We start from the raw sequence: 16,012 nt of genomic DNA, 5'->3' as shown, positions 1-16,012 counted from the left end.
CTCCACTCTTAATTCAGATCTGAAAAAATCCACAGGTATTTCTGTCCATCCTACCACTGTGAGAACTCAACAACTCAACACTGTGAGTCCGATGCTTTCCTCAGTAAATGCTTGAGTCAAGAAGCATTTACTGAGGAAAGGAAATAGACACAAAAGAAGAAATCAAACACTGGACTGACCATCCCATAGTCCTGACCTCAGCATCACTGAATGTGTCTGGGATTACTTGGATCTTGAGAAACAGAAAATGTAAAATGTAACTTCTAAGACCTTTGGAAATGAGGAAAATATCATGAAAATATCCCTGTAAATTTCTTTTAAGTTCTCAAGTTCTCCTGAAAAGAATGGAAGCCGTAATAAAGGCTACTGTGGACACTAAATACTGAACAATCTGATATTAAGTATTTAGTTGTTGAGGTTTTCAGAATGCTCTGCTTTTTGACACTGAAAATTAAATAACTGATATATGTATGTATATATACTGGCGAGAAAGGAGACACACCGTGAAATCTACTACGAGATTCGCTCTTTATTTACACCAGCAGAAAACGCACATAAACTGCAGGGAAAACAGCAGGGTGGTCGCCTCAAGCCACAAAACTCCCCTCCACGGTAGACACCCAACCCCACACAACTAAACCCACACCCCAACACAGAATAACACAATAAACACATAACACATTTTAAACTAGCAAACAACGACATGAACAACAAAACAACAACATTTTAAGTACCTTTGGCGAAGGTGGGCAGCTCTGCACACCACGCCTCTAGAGCCCCTTTTGAGAACCGGAGCAAGTGGCAGCCGCCACTTTATATGCCAAACAGCCCGTTTACCATCACGGGTACAGCACTGAAACTAGAAGAATCAAACGTCAGTAACGAATATTGTCATGAATATGATAACTGTATTTATAAACACGGCTCATCTTAATATAATCAGGTGTTGTTCTCACATCTTCGTCTTGTGGTGATCATGTTTTATTAGAACTACAGCTGCGTCCAAAACCGCACACTACTATACTACACATACTAAAGTAATGGAGTTCTAATGGTGGCGTAGTAGCTTTAACATGGCATTAAGTACGAAAGTGTGTGGTTTTGGATGCAGCATATGAGTTTTAAAAGTGCTCTGATTTATTTTCTGCTGCACTGTAAAGCGGCTCTTAAGTGAAGCAGTGACATAGCGCTGTACAACACCGCCATCTAATGGTCAGCTGTGGTGCTGCGAGTGTGCAGCCGCTGGGTTTTGTTGTTGTTTTTTTTTATACTTTAATTTTGAACTCCACATCTTTCTCCTGCTTGCAATGTGTTGTGATGTCGAAAATTAGCAGTTATTATTAGGAATTAAATGTAGATACAGTTTAAGCCCAGCAGAGCCTCAACTCGAAATGACATCACGAACCTCAGGAATATGCAACTGATACAGATCTAAGAGCTATGAATCCTCACTAATGTTTATCTGTCCAGATCATTTGCTTTTGCTGAACCAGTGAGTGAGTGAGTGCTCTTATTTCTAGGCATGCAGAAATACAACATAACTGTATCTTATCATGTTGTATTTGACTAACTTGCAAGCTTTTGTTAGCTTGGGGCTAACCTATGAACTTGTAGCCACAGCATTAGATATAAACGCTATAAAACTGTTGAATGCTCTAATAAACTGAAAATGAAAACATTAAAATGTGAATATAAGGCACAGGCACTTCTAATTTTTACTGTATTTTTACTTATTTTTTAAATCATTACACCCCTACTAAATGCATGTTAATCCTAATAGTGCCCTGATTCTGGCAGTCTGAAACGTTTTATTTTAGTTACAGTGTCTCAAAGTGCTTTACACAGTCATGTACGCAAAACAGTGTAGAGACAAAATGTCATCGTCTTAATGAAATGACAGCACATTTACAAGCAATAGGAGGAAAATTAAACCATCATTAAACCATCACTAACTCAGTTACTGAGCTGAATCAGATGTGCTAGATACGGGCATGCACGAAAGTGTATTGACTTTTAAAAATTAGTTATATTACGTTTTCTGTGTGGGTGTTTATTTATTTGTTCATCCATTCACACGTCTTTACACACCTGTCAATATTTTTCCCAGCAGATCCCGCCCACTTGCTCTTGGATTGGCCAGTATAAACTACTAGCCAATCATATCACATGAGGGCGGGGCTTGCATCAATACAGGTGGAATTGTGCCTAAAATCGGGTGGTCGTTACTAAACTACAGCAGCTTCTCTTTACAGAGTGACAGTAAACGTTGCTACAACTCCAAAACGTCTACCTTTACATAAACCAACCATTTTGCTAACGTCAGAATGGCTTTTCGTGATCCAGGATTACAGTAAAACATGTCATTTCATCCGGGCTAACAGAGCTGAAATGCGACCCTTAGCTTCTCCTGAACTGCTAACAGCACCGGCTGCAGTGTCGAGCATCTCAAACCAGGAGCCAAATAAAGGCCAAACTTGTGTTCAGTACCTTCGAAACAACAACCCAAGATTGAGATTAAATGTTATTTCGTCGGAAAAGTCGCAGCCGGACAGACCAAGAAGTGAGTACACTGAGACAAGTTCAGTTGGAAAGCTGCTACCTGCGGCTAACTTAAGTGTTAATATATATTACTGACAGATTAGCAGAGCTGTTAACGTTTGCTAACTACTGAAAACTTGTAAAACCACTTTTCTGAGGTGTTTGGTGACTAAAAGCCACATATTTTAGGTTAGTGCTGTGTAAATACCTTTTACAGCGTTAAAGCAGGTGTTTATTTTACTCAGTAGCAGCCTCTTTGGCAATAAAGTTCAGGCTGTTTAAATAGGAACTCCTCCATAATTGGCATGTTTATGGATTAAACTAACGTAATCAGACTCACGTTACTGGCCAAGTACGCGTACGAGAAATTATTCTTGTTGGAAATGAGTAAACAAACAAAAAGGGATGCACCGAGATGCTAATTGTGGGGTCATTGCTGATATGCGACATTTACAATTCATTTACATCTGTTGATGTCGATCCTGATATATACACGTTCATAAAATACAGAATTAGGGACTAAATAAACAAGCCGCTGTCCAAAAACAAACAAACAAAAACATGTATCTATGATTTTTTCGATTTCCATTTTTCTACATAACTTGAGCACACCAGCTGCCCTTTATGTTATGAAAAGATTTCATGATGAACAGACTAACAGAAATGCTCCAAAAATGCTTGAAATGAAATCTCTTTACATTAACTTACATTAAAGGTAAGAATGTTTTTGCCTTTTCCTGTAGTTTTGGAGATGCTTTGGACAATGATGAAATGCAGTAAAGTTGTGTCCTGTTTTTCCAGACTACAATAAATATGTCATCAAAAATATTTTTTTAATATCAGTCAAATGTGATCATCTGTCCACCAAACCAGTATGATTGCGATATCATTGTACATTACAAATAATACAAATACATACAAAGATACTGGTACAGGGTGAGTCACAGCTGTATATTATATACACAGAGCAACCTAAATGTATAAAGAAGAACAAATACAGAGGAATACATGCAGTATATTTACAGCAATATAGAATCGAGATTTGCAAGATTTGACTGTAAAGTAGGCCAAATGTGCTGTATGAGACAAATACAATGTGCAAGTATTTCAATTTGGAGTCCTGCAAGAGTGCAAAATGTACATATTTGAACAAAGTGCCCTGTTAAGAATGCGTGCATACTGTATGTGTACTGTATGTGATGCTAAAATTTATCTGCACTTTTTGCTGTTCTGTATAAACTATGCAGGTATTCATTCTCTCTTTTAGCAGGAGACCATTCAGAATTAAGAGGTAGTTCAGAAAACACTGTTGGTGACGTATGTGGACGACATTTTCTGTTTGATCCAAGATGGAGAAATGGGGTATACTGCAGGAATAATTTGACAGGTAATTTTTCCCCTACGATTAAAATGCATATTACTTTTTAGGTAATCATTTATCTCAGACATTTTATGTTTTGTATTGTGTTGTATTGTGTTTGTGGCTGAAGAGAAACTTGTATCATAACAAAAGGAGAAGACACTTACTCCTGCAGTTTAGGGGACTGACCAGCAGGTGGCGCAAAAAGTGTTCCAAAAAGAGTGTATATCATTTTTGTTTATCATTGTTTATCACATCTCTTTGAACAGATGACGCGCTAATGAAACCCATCTTGCCTCTGGTTTTTCGAGATTACGGCGTACATCGGTCCCACAATTTAAACAGATTTTCTCATCGAAAACAACTGTCCTACAGAATGACAAAGCCCTGCACTTTTGGGTTAGTACATTAATACTGTTTTAGAAGACTATTGCTTTAATACACATCGCAAATAAACATACACTTGTAAGTGTTTTGATTCCGGCTGGGTATTGAAATTCACTATTTTTATGGTACTGACCCAGTTACTTCAGTACTATAGAGTATTCACACATGTCATACAGTAGCAAATTTCAGTACCTTAGTAGTCAGTCTAACAGTTTCTGTGAGCCAAAATAGATGCTTGTTGCAAAATCTGGACTCATGATTGGCTGTCTAAATCACATTCAGTATGAGTCTTATTAGTCTAGCCAGTAAATAGACCCACTAAGTTTATGTACTTTATTGGTCCTACAAGGGAAATTCGTCATTTTGCTGCCTTACTATGCCCAATCTGGAAGCAGCACTTCCAGCACCTCCTGTTCATTTCTGGTTTAAGCCAGGCCGACTTTCAGTTTGTAATTTTAAAGAAGGTATAAAAAAATGTTCAGGAATCAGTTTTGAAATCAAGGTATCGGTATCATTGTTGAAAATTTTTTAATGATACCCAGCCCTGCATATAGTTTACAGCATTAGAATATTCCTTTTATTTGTGTTCATGTACCTCTACCTATTAAATAAACATTAAATAAGTTAACTAAATAAAACTACGTAAATTGAAAATTTTGAATGAATGAGATTTGATTGCAGGTCCTTTGAGGAATATGATCTTCCAACAGCTCCATCAGTTCTGTTAACAGTTACCACGCCACCGATCAGAGGAAGGAGATCAATTACTTTTACTGAAAGTTCTAAAAACAGGTGATTTATAGAAGTGCACCCAAAACAAACTCTCATAATAGTAGTAGTAATAATAATACAAATACAAATAATAATAATGATAATAAAAAACATTCTATGTTGAATGGAAACTGATTGCTTTCTTTATCTTGCCTTTCTGCAGGTCAAGGATCAGAGTTACGAACAGAGTTCATAATCTCCTCACTGTTAGATTTAACAACACAAGTACGTATATTGCTTTTTTTAATGCATTGGTACACATGAGTTCTCCTTAATAACATTCAGGGATTGTATTCTACTCCAAATTGTTGAGATTGTAAAGCTTTAAAATAACAGTTGAGCAAACAGTGAAGCATTGAATTGACTGAGAAATTATTATTATGTAATATATAATGTAATTCTTTTTGATATAATACTAATTATTACAAATTCTAAACTGTTTAATCTTATTTATGTGAGATGTGAAATACAAAAATACCTGTAAAAATTATTCTTATTTTATATCCCATTTCTTCTTCTCATATGGTCTTATACAAATGTCTGTGTGCTCCTTGTCAAATTCCATGTGTTGTTGATTTTCAAAGTGTAAATAAGTGAGCACATCCTCTACAGAGAACACGCTTCTGCACATTTTAATGCACAATTACTGTTTATTTACTGAATTAAACATATTGAAAAAACACATTGTATTATAAACATTTCTCCATATGTTACATTAAGCAAATAGTTAGAGGATGAGTGAACTTATTTGCATTTAGACATGCAATTTGACCAGCAGGGCACAAACTTTCTATTACTCATACTACTACTCATAACGTCTGCACAGGCTGCGCAGGTTCAAAGAGTGAGAAAGTACTTTTGCACTGTTTTAAGGACATTTTATCTGTCATCCCTCAAAAGCATGTCTAACACTGTCTTCACATTCGGTCCAACGTCATATTACAGTATGCAGTAGGGCTGTCACTGTTGATTATATTAGTATTGGAGTAAAGGACCGATGATTTGATCATTCGGTTAATAATCAGGGCTTTTAATAAAGGCCAAAGCAGCTCTCTTATGAAGCATCAAAAACTATTTGACTGCTTATAGCGCCCCCTTGTGGAGGACTTGTAGCTTGCAAAACGAGTGATTCCTAATGCTTCACTTTCAGGAAATATGGAAAAATCTCATTAAAAACGTGTAAAAAGCAAGGCTAAAATCACTCAATAGTTGTGATCGTCTCCCTCTCAGGCAGCACAGCATTAAAAATCAGCATGTTTCTGTGATGGATCCGTCGCTGCATCCATAAGTGCAAGTACTGTGCACAGCGAAAGCCATTTGCCAAGGACATCCAGAATCACTGCTGATTTCTCTGGATTCAAGCTCATTTGAAATGAACTATTGCTCAGAGGAAACACGTATTGTGGTCTGCTGAGTCAGCCATGATTGTTTATGGAAGTAATGGAAATTGGTTGTCAGGCCAAAGAAGTAAAGGATTATCCAGATTGTTACCAGTGTTCAAAAAGTTCAAAAGTCATGTATATATTTCAAATATAAAGATTACAAATTTGTACAGTTTGTATAGTTTGTTTGAGTTTAAACAAGTACACCAGCTAACGAGTTCAGAAATCAAGGCACAGCTCCCTAGGAGATCTGGGTGATTTTAAAAGGAACCCTGACTGTGTAGACATTACACTTCAATATGGTGTGCATGTCCAGTACTATTAAAATATGTTGTATAAATCAAACAAAATACTTTATTTATTATTAGAACTAGAAAAAAATAGGAGTACAGTGCAACTATATGACCATCAGTGTGACAGTTGTGACCTACTAATAGAGGGACTTTGCATATTTGTCATGTTTTTTTATATAATAAACAAAACATTTTTATTTGGTTTATACATCATATTTAATACATCACACTATATACATCATATGTTTTGGACATGTACAGCATTTTAAGGCATACAAGTCTTAACAGTCAGGGTTTTCTTTAACATGATAGTGAAAACATTTGGTCCTTTGTGACTAAATACATGTTAAATGACTGAATGTTCCTAATGTTGATCAGGTAATAATTAAGTGTTTGGATCGGAGTGCTCTCTGACTGATAGGAGGAATTAAGAAAATAGAAGAAAAAAAGTTAATTTCAAATCAGGAGCACTAGAGCACCTCAGCAAAAATGTGTATAAATGTTCATTGATCAGGCTTTGTTTCTGACTGTAAGTCATAGCAGTAGGAGAATCAAAAAATACATTATCATACAAATTGATTCATCCAAAGGGTAAATTCCAGTTGATTTTTTAAAGTTGAGTAATTGCTTAACAGTTCATCAGTCCAACCCCCCCCCCACAAATTCATACACTTTTAACAGGTGTTTTTTAATTTTGGTTTATTTTGCAGCTCAGTCATATCCTGATCCAGTCTTGGGGGCTCCACCATCGTTCGTCCAAAGAATTTCTGAAATCTCCTCACTGCAGGAGGAGACAGTGCGTCAGGAGAAGCTAAAAAATCTGAAAAAGTACAAGAGACAGGAAACATAAGCAAAGAACTGTTGGTGAAAGAGAAAAGACTTCACTGTACAGTGCCAAAGCAATGCCAACAAAGATGCAAAGAGCATTACCCTGTGGGGGAATGCTATAATAACACTTATTACACTGTCAAATAGAAAAGTACAAGCAAGAATACCCAGTGTCATCTTTCATCTATGGATGTTTTAGATATTAGGGCTGCATTATTAATGCTTTAACTGGCAATTGAAATAAATAAATGAATATTCACATCACCAGGTTTTATCTTTGCCAGGCTTGTACTACAGCAGTCTTTAACTCTTGCTTGTTTCAGGGGCTAGTCCCGAAAGTTTTTTCTTTAGCATATGAAAGGCATACTCAGTCAGGTGACTGACTTGGTCAGTCAAGTATCAATTTTTAGCTTTAAAAAATTCCTTTGCTGCTGTGGCAGTCTGTATGGAATCATATGGAATCAATGTCTTGCTGTAGAATGAAACGCTATCCAATGCGTTTGGAGGCATTTTCCTGAATTTCAGCTGATAAGATGTTTCTATACACCTCAGAATTAGTTTGGCTCCTGCCATCAGCAGTTGCATCATCAGTGAAGATGAGGGAGCCAGTACCCATGGCAGCCATGCAGGCCCAGGCAATAACACCCCCACCACCATGTTTTACAGATGAGTTAATATGCTTTGGATATTAGGAAGTTCCTTTTTGGCCTCCACACTTTGCTCTTGTCATCAGTCCAGGTGTAGATTTGTCAGTGCCACAGAACACTTCATGAACAAAAATACAGAGGCTATACTGAAAATTTGCTAAAAAGTACTTAAAAGAGCCTTCACAGTTCTAGTAAAAGGTCTTGTGGACAGATGAGGCCAGGACTAACTTGTATCAAGTTTGCAAGTTAAAGTGTGGGGCCAAAAAGGAACTGCCAAAGATCCAGTGCACCTCATCTGTAAAACAAGGTGGTGGGGGTGTTATTGCCTGGGCCTGTATTGCTGCCATAGGTACTGGCTTGCTCATCTTGTATCTGCAAAACATGGTGGTGGGGGTATTATTGCCTGGGCCTGTATTGCTGCCATAGGTACTGGCTTGCTCATCTTCACTGATGATGCAACTGCTATGGCAGCAGCAAAATGAATTCTTATCAGCTGAAGTTCAGGAAAATATCTCTAAACTCATTGGACAGCACTTCATCCTACAGCAAGACAGTGATTCCAAACATACCGCCATAGCAAAATTAAGTTTTTCAAAGCTAAATACTGGAGGATTCTTGACTACCGAAATCATGCACGCAGACTGTATCCCATTGAGCAGGGCTGGGATCATTTTATCAATTATCAGTAACAGCTGTGAAATCACTAGGTAGAATTTAACTTTTTATATTAATTAATTAATGTATTTATTTTTCTTTCTGTTTTGTCTGTGTGAGTGTCGTGCGCTCCATTCTGGAAACTGAAACTCCAGACACTGTGTCAGAAACAGTAGTTTTCATTTTTAATGCAGGGCTGTAAGTAACATTTTTCAGTTTGTGGCACTGGTGCTATAAAAGTTGCAAATGTTGTGGCACAAACTAAATATTTTTAGCACTAACAACAACATAAAATATAAGTATCAGTAAGTGGAACACGTTATCATAACTGTAAAAATACAGAAGCAGTGTTTAAAACATTTGTATTTTAATGTTTATGTACAGAGAATTCATTTTCTCCTGAATAATGCACACACAAAGGGGCACTGTTAAGTAGCATTTTTTCTGGATCTTTAAGTTGGAGGAAACCCATGCCAGCAGTAATGCATGTATGGTTGGAGTAATAAATTAAAAATAGGAAATTAAATTGTTTACCACCCAAAATGTAAGACTCACTGTTATTTAACTGTTATTTAAATACATGTTATTTTTAACTTAGCTCATTGTTAAGAAACAGGCTAAAGAAAAATGCAAAGGCAGTAGGAACAGCAGGGGGCGCCTCAGCTCCCGATTTCAGAGACGTCTTTGTGGGGACTTATTTTTTTCGGCAGGCAAACTGGCTTTAATATGACTTTATAGCTCTAAACGAAATAACTTTTGGCGTTTTTCTACATTGCGATGCACTTTGTTTACAAACATTTGAATTTGTTTTCTACTGTTACACCAGAGCGAGTTTAAGGGAGGCCTGGCTACTTCCTGTTTCTCCTGCTATAATGGCAACATGCGGCTCTGGAGCTTCTTGTTTGAAATGCGGCTCTGCCAGCTTCTTGTTTGAATTTTCCCGTTTCACCTTAAATGGTGAAACAGTTGGCTACATTCTGGTGCCTCAGGCAGCATTTAAGGTGGAACTGGAAAATTCAAACAAGAATCTGGCTAAAGACAAGCTGACTTCATTAGACACATTAAGAGACATTTTACAAGAAACTATTCTACCTTTGTGGCAAAGTTTCCTATCAGAGATGTGAGAGCAGCAGTGCAAAGCAAGTCTTTCGTTTATATTTTTAGCCTATACTAGTACATTAGAACATACTGAGACATATTTACAGCCAAGATGGTAAAACGTTACTTCAGTAAACTGGACATGAAATGTTGTGGCTTCCACTGTGGTTAGATTTTTGTTGAAACTTGACAAAATGGCTCGTCCTAAGATTTGGCTTGCTGATACCCGTGTTATACCAAAAACCATTACTGCAAAGCGCTAGAGGGCACCTGCTAGTGAGTCCTCAAGGAATAGGGTGAATGGAGCTAAGCAGCTAAGAACAAAACATTGTTTCTAATTATATGTGTGAGACCTTTCTTTAATTTAGGAAAATAGAAAGATGTATTCCATTAAAAAAATCAAAGAAAACATACCAGTACATATTTATGTTTTTTACAGCAAAGAATTTTGGGTAGTAGGACGCTAACATTACTGCTCCCTAGTGCTGATGGGTTAGCCTTACTGCTACTGAGTGCTGATTGGCTGACATTACTGCTTCCGAGTGCTGATTCGCTGACATTTCTTCTGAGTGCTGAGTGGTTGGAATTACTGTTACTAAGTACTGACTGGTTGGCATTACTGCTGCTGAGTGCTGATTGGGTGGCAAGGTGATCAGCTCATTGGTTGAGTAAAGCAGTTTGCACTCATTGAGGTCGAACATACACTGTTATAAAATTCTATGACTGGAGTTCAAGAGCGGACAGTGATGCGCAGATTATTAAAAACACCACACTTGCCCTCAGCTAGGTAAGTGAGCTAATCGTAATCATAAAGTAGTTTACTGCTTATAAACAGTTTGATTATCAACCCAGCAATACATAACATCAACTCAGTGATCAATATAAACAGTTATTACAAGCATATAAGTAAATATAGAAATGAATTGCGTTATGAATAAAGTATAATTTAAATAAAGAAAGATAAATACTACATCAAACTCTTTCATTTTAAAAAATAAAGACAAAAATGTGGTTAGTATGTATGTCAAATGAATCGCTGTGGAAAATGTGAGTAAAGCAGATATAAATGCGGGACTAAATGTGGATCAAGGTGTACACTTTACAGCGAATTATATAAAATAGTATAATTTAATTTTTGTTGCAGTTGTTTTTATGTATTTTTTTTTGGGGGGGGGGTTGCTTAGCTTTGACCCTGAAACTGAGCAGTCAGACTTAGTGAAGGAGTTTTATTCAGGAGCTACTGGCAGCTTGTTTTCTTTGCAGCCTTTCAAGTTTAGTCAGACAAAATGACCTGGAACAAACAGTAAACAAAGAGACCTTTAATAAAAGGCTGCTGTAGAGCCGCCCACAAGCGGTTTATCATTTCAGCCCCACCCCGCTCAGCTCACCCTTAAAGACACACAAACAGCTCACATTCTCCTGCTCCTGTAGTGTAAATCCAAACACTTACATTTTAAGCACTTTCCTTACACATTTCTTAACACGTCACAGTGTTTAGCTGAGTTGTTCTGCTGTTTGAGAAAAAACTGCAAAATCAAATAATTACCAGTGTTTTATACCTGAAATTATTGTTTTCTTTGTTTGACGTTACAGTGAAGAATTCCAGTGTTTTTTTTAAATAGGGGAATTAAGCACTGTGACTTGTTTAAAAAGTGTTACACAAATGTGTATCATTCCTAAATATTTGGATTTACAGTGTGGGTGGTGAATATCAGTGCAAGCTTTGCTCATTTCTGTCTAGAATTAAACTGCACACATTGATCTCCATCCCAGCTCAGAAGTAAGTTTAGTTAGGTAGGTATAATGAATACAGCTGCTAATATACAGCAAATAATTACAGATTAAACAGGTAGGTATCTTAAACTAGTATTTATTAAATTTTAGATAAATAGCAAAATGCATGCATGCATGAGGAGTATGAGGCACTGGTGCCCCTTCACTTTGGAGGAAATTCAGAACTGCGTTAAAGGGGAATTTCACTGATGATTCAGTGGTTAAGATGTAAACAAAATCATTTAGAGTGGTTTGGTGTGAAATGGTTCATTGTAGAGTCTCAGTTCTTTACAGTGGTGGTGACAGGAACCAGGTGTAGGAACCACGATGTCTCAATGCAAATATAGCCATTTTATTTGCTATCCAAAACCATCAGTGCCTTCTGAGTTTTTATATGTAATGTTGATGACGGTAAAATAGTGATTAATCTAAAAAAATAGGTTACTTTTGGGGACTATTTTGCATCACGACACCTTGCAGGTACCCCTCCACCATGAACACCATGAATTCCTCTTTTTTCCTGGTTTGAAACTGAGACTGCAGTCTGTGCTCCAGAAAAACACAAACTCCACCAAATCCCACGCATAGTGGTAACACCATTCAAGTTCGGCCTAGCAGAATAATTTAGGCAGTATGAGTCCAGTCCAGGTAACTTAGTACGCGAATCATATTTACAAAGTTCCCTTATCTAAAAAAATATAGTTGATAAGCAAAGACATGTTTGCAGACTGAAGTTTTAGTTTTAGTTTTCCATGTTTTTGGAGAACACTGAGTCATACAGAAATCACACATTCAAGTCAAATAGAGATTACAGAACAACTCCACACAATGTAAAGCAAGTCTTTGATAATTTAGGCATGCCGTTGGCTCCGTTACTTAGCTAAAGTTACATTAGCCTCATAGCTCCAGTGCAAAACTAAACAATTGGGGTAAGGGGGACAATGGATAAATTTTATTTTTACTTGACACTTTTTTTTGTGAACTTTTTTTATTACAGAAATTTTATTTTTTTTAGAACAGAAAACAAGATACATCATTATAGCACAAATACAAATGACAAATTCTCTCCCACCAACTAAACTAACACTTCCAAACTTACAGACTGTCAGACTACCAGTCCAGTGTTGCGTGACTGACCTCACCTTCTTCCCTCATTCCTGGGACCTGGATGTGGTTTGCATTCAACATTGCAGTGTGCTGTTAGTTCCATCTCAGTGGCCTGCCAGACCATGGCTTCCTTTTCTAAAGTCTCTGATGTGTACCCTGTGAACCACCTTCTCCTCTGACACAAAAATAGGGATGCATCAATACCAGTACTGGTATATACCAGTACTCATACTCATAAAAATTCACTGATACCAACATTCCAATACTTGCTGCTACCATGTGATGTAACCTGAGTTTACACTACCGCTCTAATGAACAAAAGCAGTGAAGGAGGCTCTGCTCACAGATAAAAGTTTTACTGACTCTCTGACAGTTGGACACAAAGTTGTTGAGGGTTTTAAACATTCCACCTTGGCACATTTCATCTGCTTCTCCAATATGAGTGGAGACCCGTCAGCTAGTCAAACAGAGGTGAAAAAAGACATTTCCTACCAAGTCCCTCGATGCCGAGCATCTGCTCTGTTTAACTGGATAGAATAGCTAAGTATAAATGGTGATTTTATTAGTAAAATAGGCTGTAGAGAGACCATACTGTCCTACTGTGCACATCACCACCTGGTTTTAGCTTAAGTGCAAAGTGTTCACAAAGCTGCTCAGTTTCTCAGTGTGTTTGCTCAGTACCCAGCGTGCAACATGTTATTTCAAATGAAACAGCATTATTTGAAATTGTCCATAGACAGAACTGTCTGAAGGGGCCACTTTTCATGTAGCATATCATTTAGACCGAGCGTTTTTGTACGGTGTTGCTATATAAACTGTGATTACATGATTCGTACTTCACTTTCAGCTGTACAGAAGCGCTTGTTTGACAAAACCCACTCTTCTTCACTGCAACGCTACTTGATCCAAGGTAACTAATGTAGCATGCTAAAACACATCATTTACTCAGTATAGTATAAGACTCAATATTAGTGGGTACTAAAATTTATGTACTCGTACTCGGTCTGAAAAAAATGGCATCAATGCATCCCTACAAAAAACTCTATTAGACTGGATTTTATACAACTATATGTTATCTGTATTCCTAGGTGGTCATCACTGTGTTCCCCTGCCCCTGTGTAAACTCATTGAAAATTTCTGTAAAACCGCTCTATGTGTTCCCAGGGCCCCAAATCCCAGCCTCATGTTGCCTAAATCATGTTTCTGGAGCAGATCTTACCCAGATGTTGGACAGTCTGATGCAATATTCATTTAATCTGTTACTTTATATTTCAAGATTATCCATCTTATTTTTCACATGACCACTGTACTTTGAAATTCTGGCCGAAAATATCTGGTTGGGGAATGGAAGTGGTGTTCATTACTGGCTAAGTCAAGGAATGTGTGCTTATTTTTTTAAGTTATTGTTTCATTTTTCATTAAATGTCTTTTTAGGTGTTGCTGGGACCATATATATATATATATATATATATATATATCTGGCTATAGCTACAGTTGAGTGAAGCTGAAAGTATGACGAAAACAGCAATGTTATGAGTATAAAACTCAAGAAAGCACAGTGCTTCAAAGGACATGAACGTGGCATCACTGTTGAAAAAGCTCAGTTTTATTGTTGAAATCCGTACGCATACAATCCAAGCAGACGATACATAACTTGATATATTCTACCTTCACTAGTGTAGGTTGAGCAAGTTAGCAGAAAGCTAACCAGTTATCAGGCAATGAATCAATAATAAAAGACAAACTTCAAGTTCAGGTCTTCACAAAAAGCATTAAAAACTGTACAAAGTAAAAAAAATGCTGCTTACATCCCGGTTACAAGCTTACAATGTCTTTAAACTAGAGCTGATGTTAAAATCCAATATAAGACTGAGCTAACCTAAAGTTCTTATAAGCAAAGGAATAAGGTGGATACAAAATCTGTGGCACAATCTCATTGACAGAGAAGCATTTTTCAAGCTGAGGTAAAGTGTGTTCTTATTAAAAACCGACTCCCTGTTTCATTTTTGGTGACCCCAAGACGTAACCATGACCTCAGGAATGCTTTTGGGTTTATATAGCTGTATGCTATATGCTATATCATATAGTGGTATACTGTATACTCCTGTTCTTTGTGCTGTACTTTACCATGTGTGTTTATATTATTATTGTTGTTGTATGCTTTTTTGAAAAATCCACCCCCCCATTAACTATTAAAATAGTTAATAGTTTATTAACTCTTTTAAAATCAGCGTACAAAGTGTAAAGACATACTATACAGAAGACTGGACTTGTATGGGTTTTGTGGCAAGTTACATCCATTAACTAAAAATCACCCACTTTATAGTTACATTTGCAAGATTTTGTTATTGGAATATGGCAAATTGTTGGCTTAGGTCATAAATGGCAATGGGACTATAGGAGCAGCAGTGAAGCAGGTGATGATAGTCAAACTTATTTTAAATAAGTGATTTTTTCATGGAACATATTGACAGAAGAATTACATGAAGAAAACTGCCAAACAGTAACAGAAACTGAGAATTAAAGAAAAAATAGAACATCTGTCTTATCAATAAATATTCTAAATATATTTTCAATACATTACTGAACAGATTTAGGACAGTGTATTCAGTATTCAGCCATCACTACTTTTTCAAAGTATTCTGCCCAGCCCTGGATTACTCTGTTCTCGCTTTTAGCTGCATATGAAAGCAGGAACAGCTCGTGTCCACTGTAACTCTTTAAAATACTTTTTGACTCGACTTTCAAGGTTGAACTTACTCCATGAAGGATGCCTCCATAAAAAATGTTTCAAAGGCCTCAGAATAAAAGCTTCAGAATATTCACACAGTGCACTGTGTATGTGATCAACTCTGTCTGACAGCAGGAGTTTTATTTATTTTATTTTTAAAACTGATACAGATGTGACTACTTTTTAAGAATTACAACCACCAAAAGAGTAATAGGTTTCTTTTGATTTATGTGCATGGTTTTTAAAAAATCTACAAAATTTACTTCAAAATGGATTTTTATTCATTTAAGCAAGCCAGATAATTGAATCTCAGGGCCTTTAGAGTCAGCAGCCATAATGAGGAATGTGGGCAGCTGCCATGAATATTAAAATGTCCATATCATCAGTCTCTTTTCATTATATAAAAATGTTTGATGTAGCATGTAAACATTGTTAAACTTTCA

At 36.8% G+C, this 16,012-nt stretch overlaps 1 protein-coding gene across 1 annotated transcript; it reads left to right on the top strand.

Moving 5' to 3' along the window:
- Nucleotides 1-2,209: 2,209 nt before the first annotated feature.
- si:ch211-171b20.3 lies at nt 2,210-7,581 on the top strand. Its single transcript, XM_036557924.1, has 6 exons — nt 2,210-2,560; nt 3,806-3,925; nt 4,168-4,297; nt 4,967-5,077; nt 5,220-5,281; nt 7,442-7,581. The coding sequence occupies exons 1-6, from the start codon at nt 2,389-2,391 to the stop codon at nt 7,579-7,581; spliced, it is 735 nt and encodes a 244-aa protein (XP_036413817.1). The 5' UTR covers nt 2,210-2,388.
- Nucleotides 7,582-16,012: the final 8,431 nt, after the last annotated feature.

This window comes from Colossoma macropomum, unplaced genomic scaffold, assembly GCF_904425465.1.
Source record: "Colossoma macropomum unplaced genomic scaffold, Colossoma_macropomum, whole genome shotgun sequence".
In the NCBI taxonomy this organism is placed as follows: Eukaryota; Metazoa; Chordata; class Actinopteri; order Characiformes; family Serrasalmidae; genus Colossoma; species Colossoma macropomum.
The sequence above is the reverse complement of the archived record's forward strand: the minus strand, read 5'-3'. Positions and strand labels throughout refer to the sequence as shown.

What these genes read in the sequence shown, in the direction of transcription:
- si:ch211-171b20.3 (XM_036557924.1), top strand. Translation starts at nt 2,389, where the DNA reads ATGCGACCCTTAGCTTCTCCTGAACTGCTAACAGCACCGGCTGCAGTG. An exon ending in GCAGCCGGACAGACCAAGAA is followed by an intron (nt 2,561 to 3,805) that starts GTGAGTACACTG and finishes TCTCTCTTTTAG; the next exon opens with CAGGAGACCATTCAGAATTA. An exon ending in CTGCAGGAATAATTTGACAG is followed by an intron (nt 3,926 to 4,167) that starts GTAATTTTTCCC and finishes CTCTTTGAACAG; the next exon opens with ATGACGCGCTAATGAAACCC.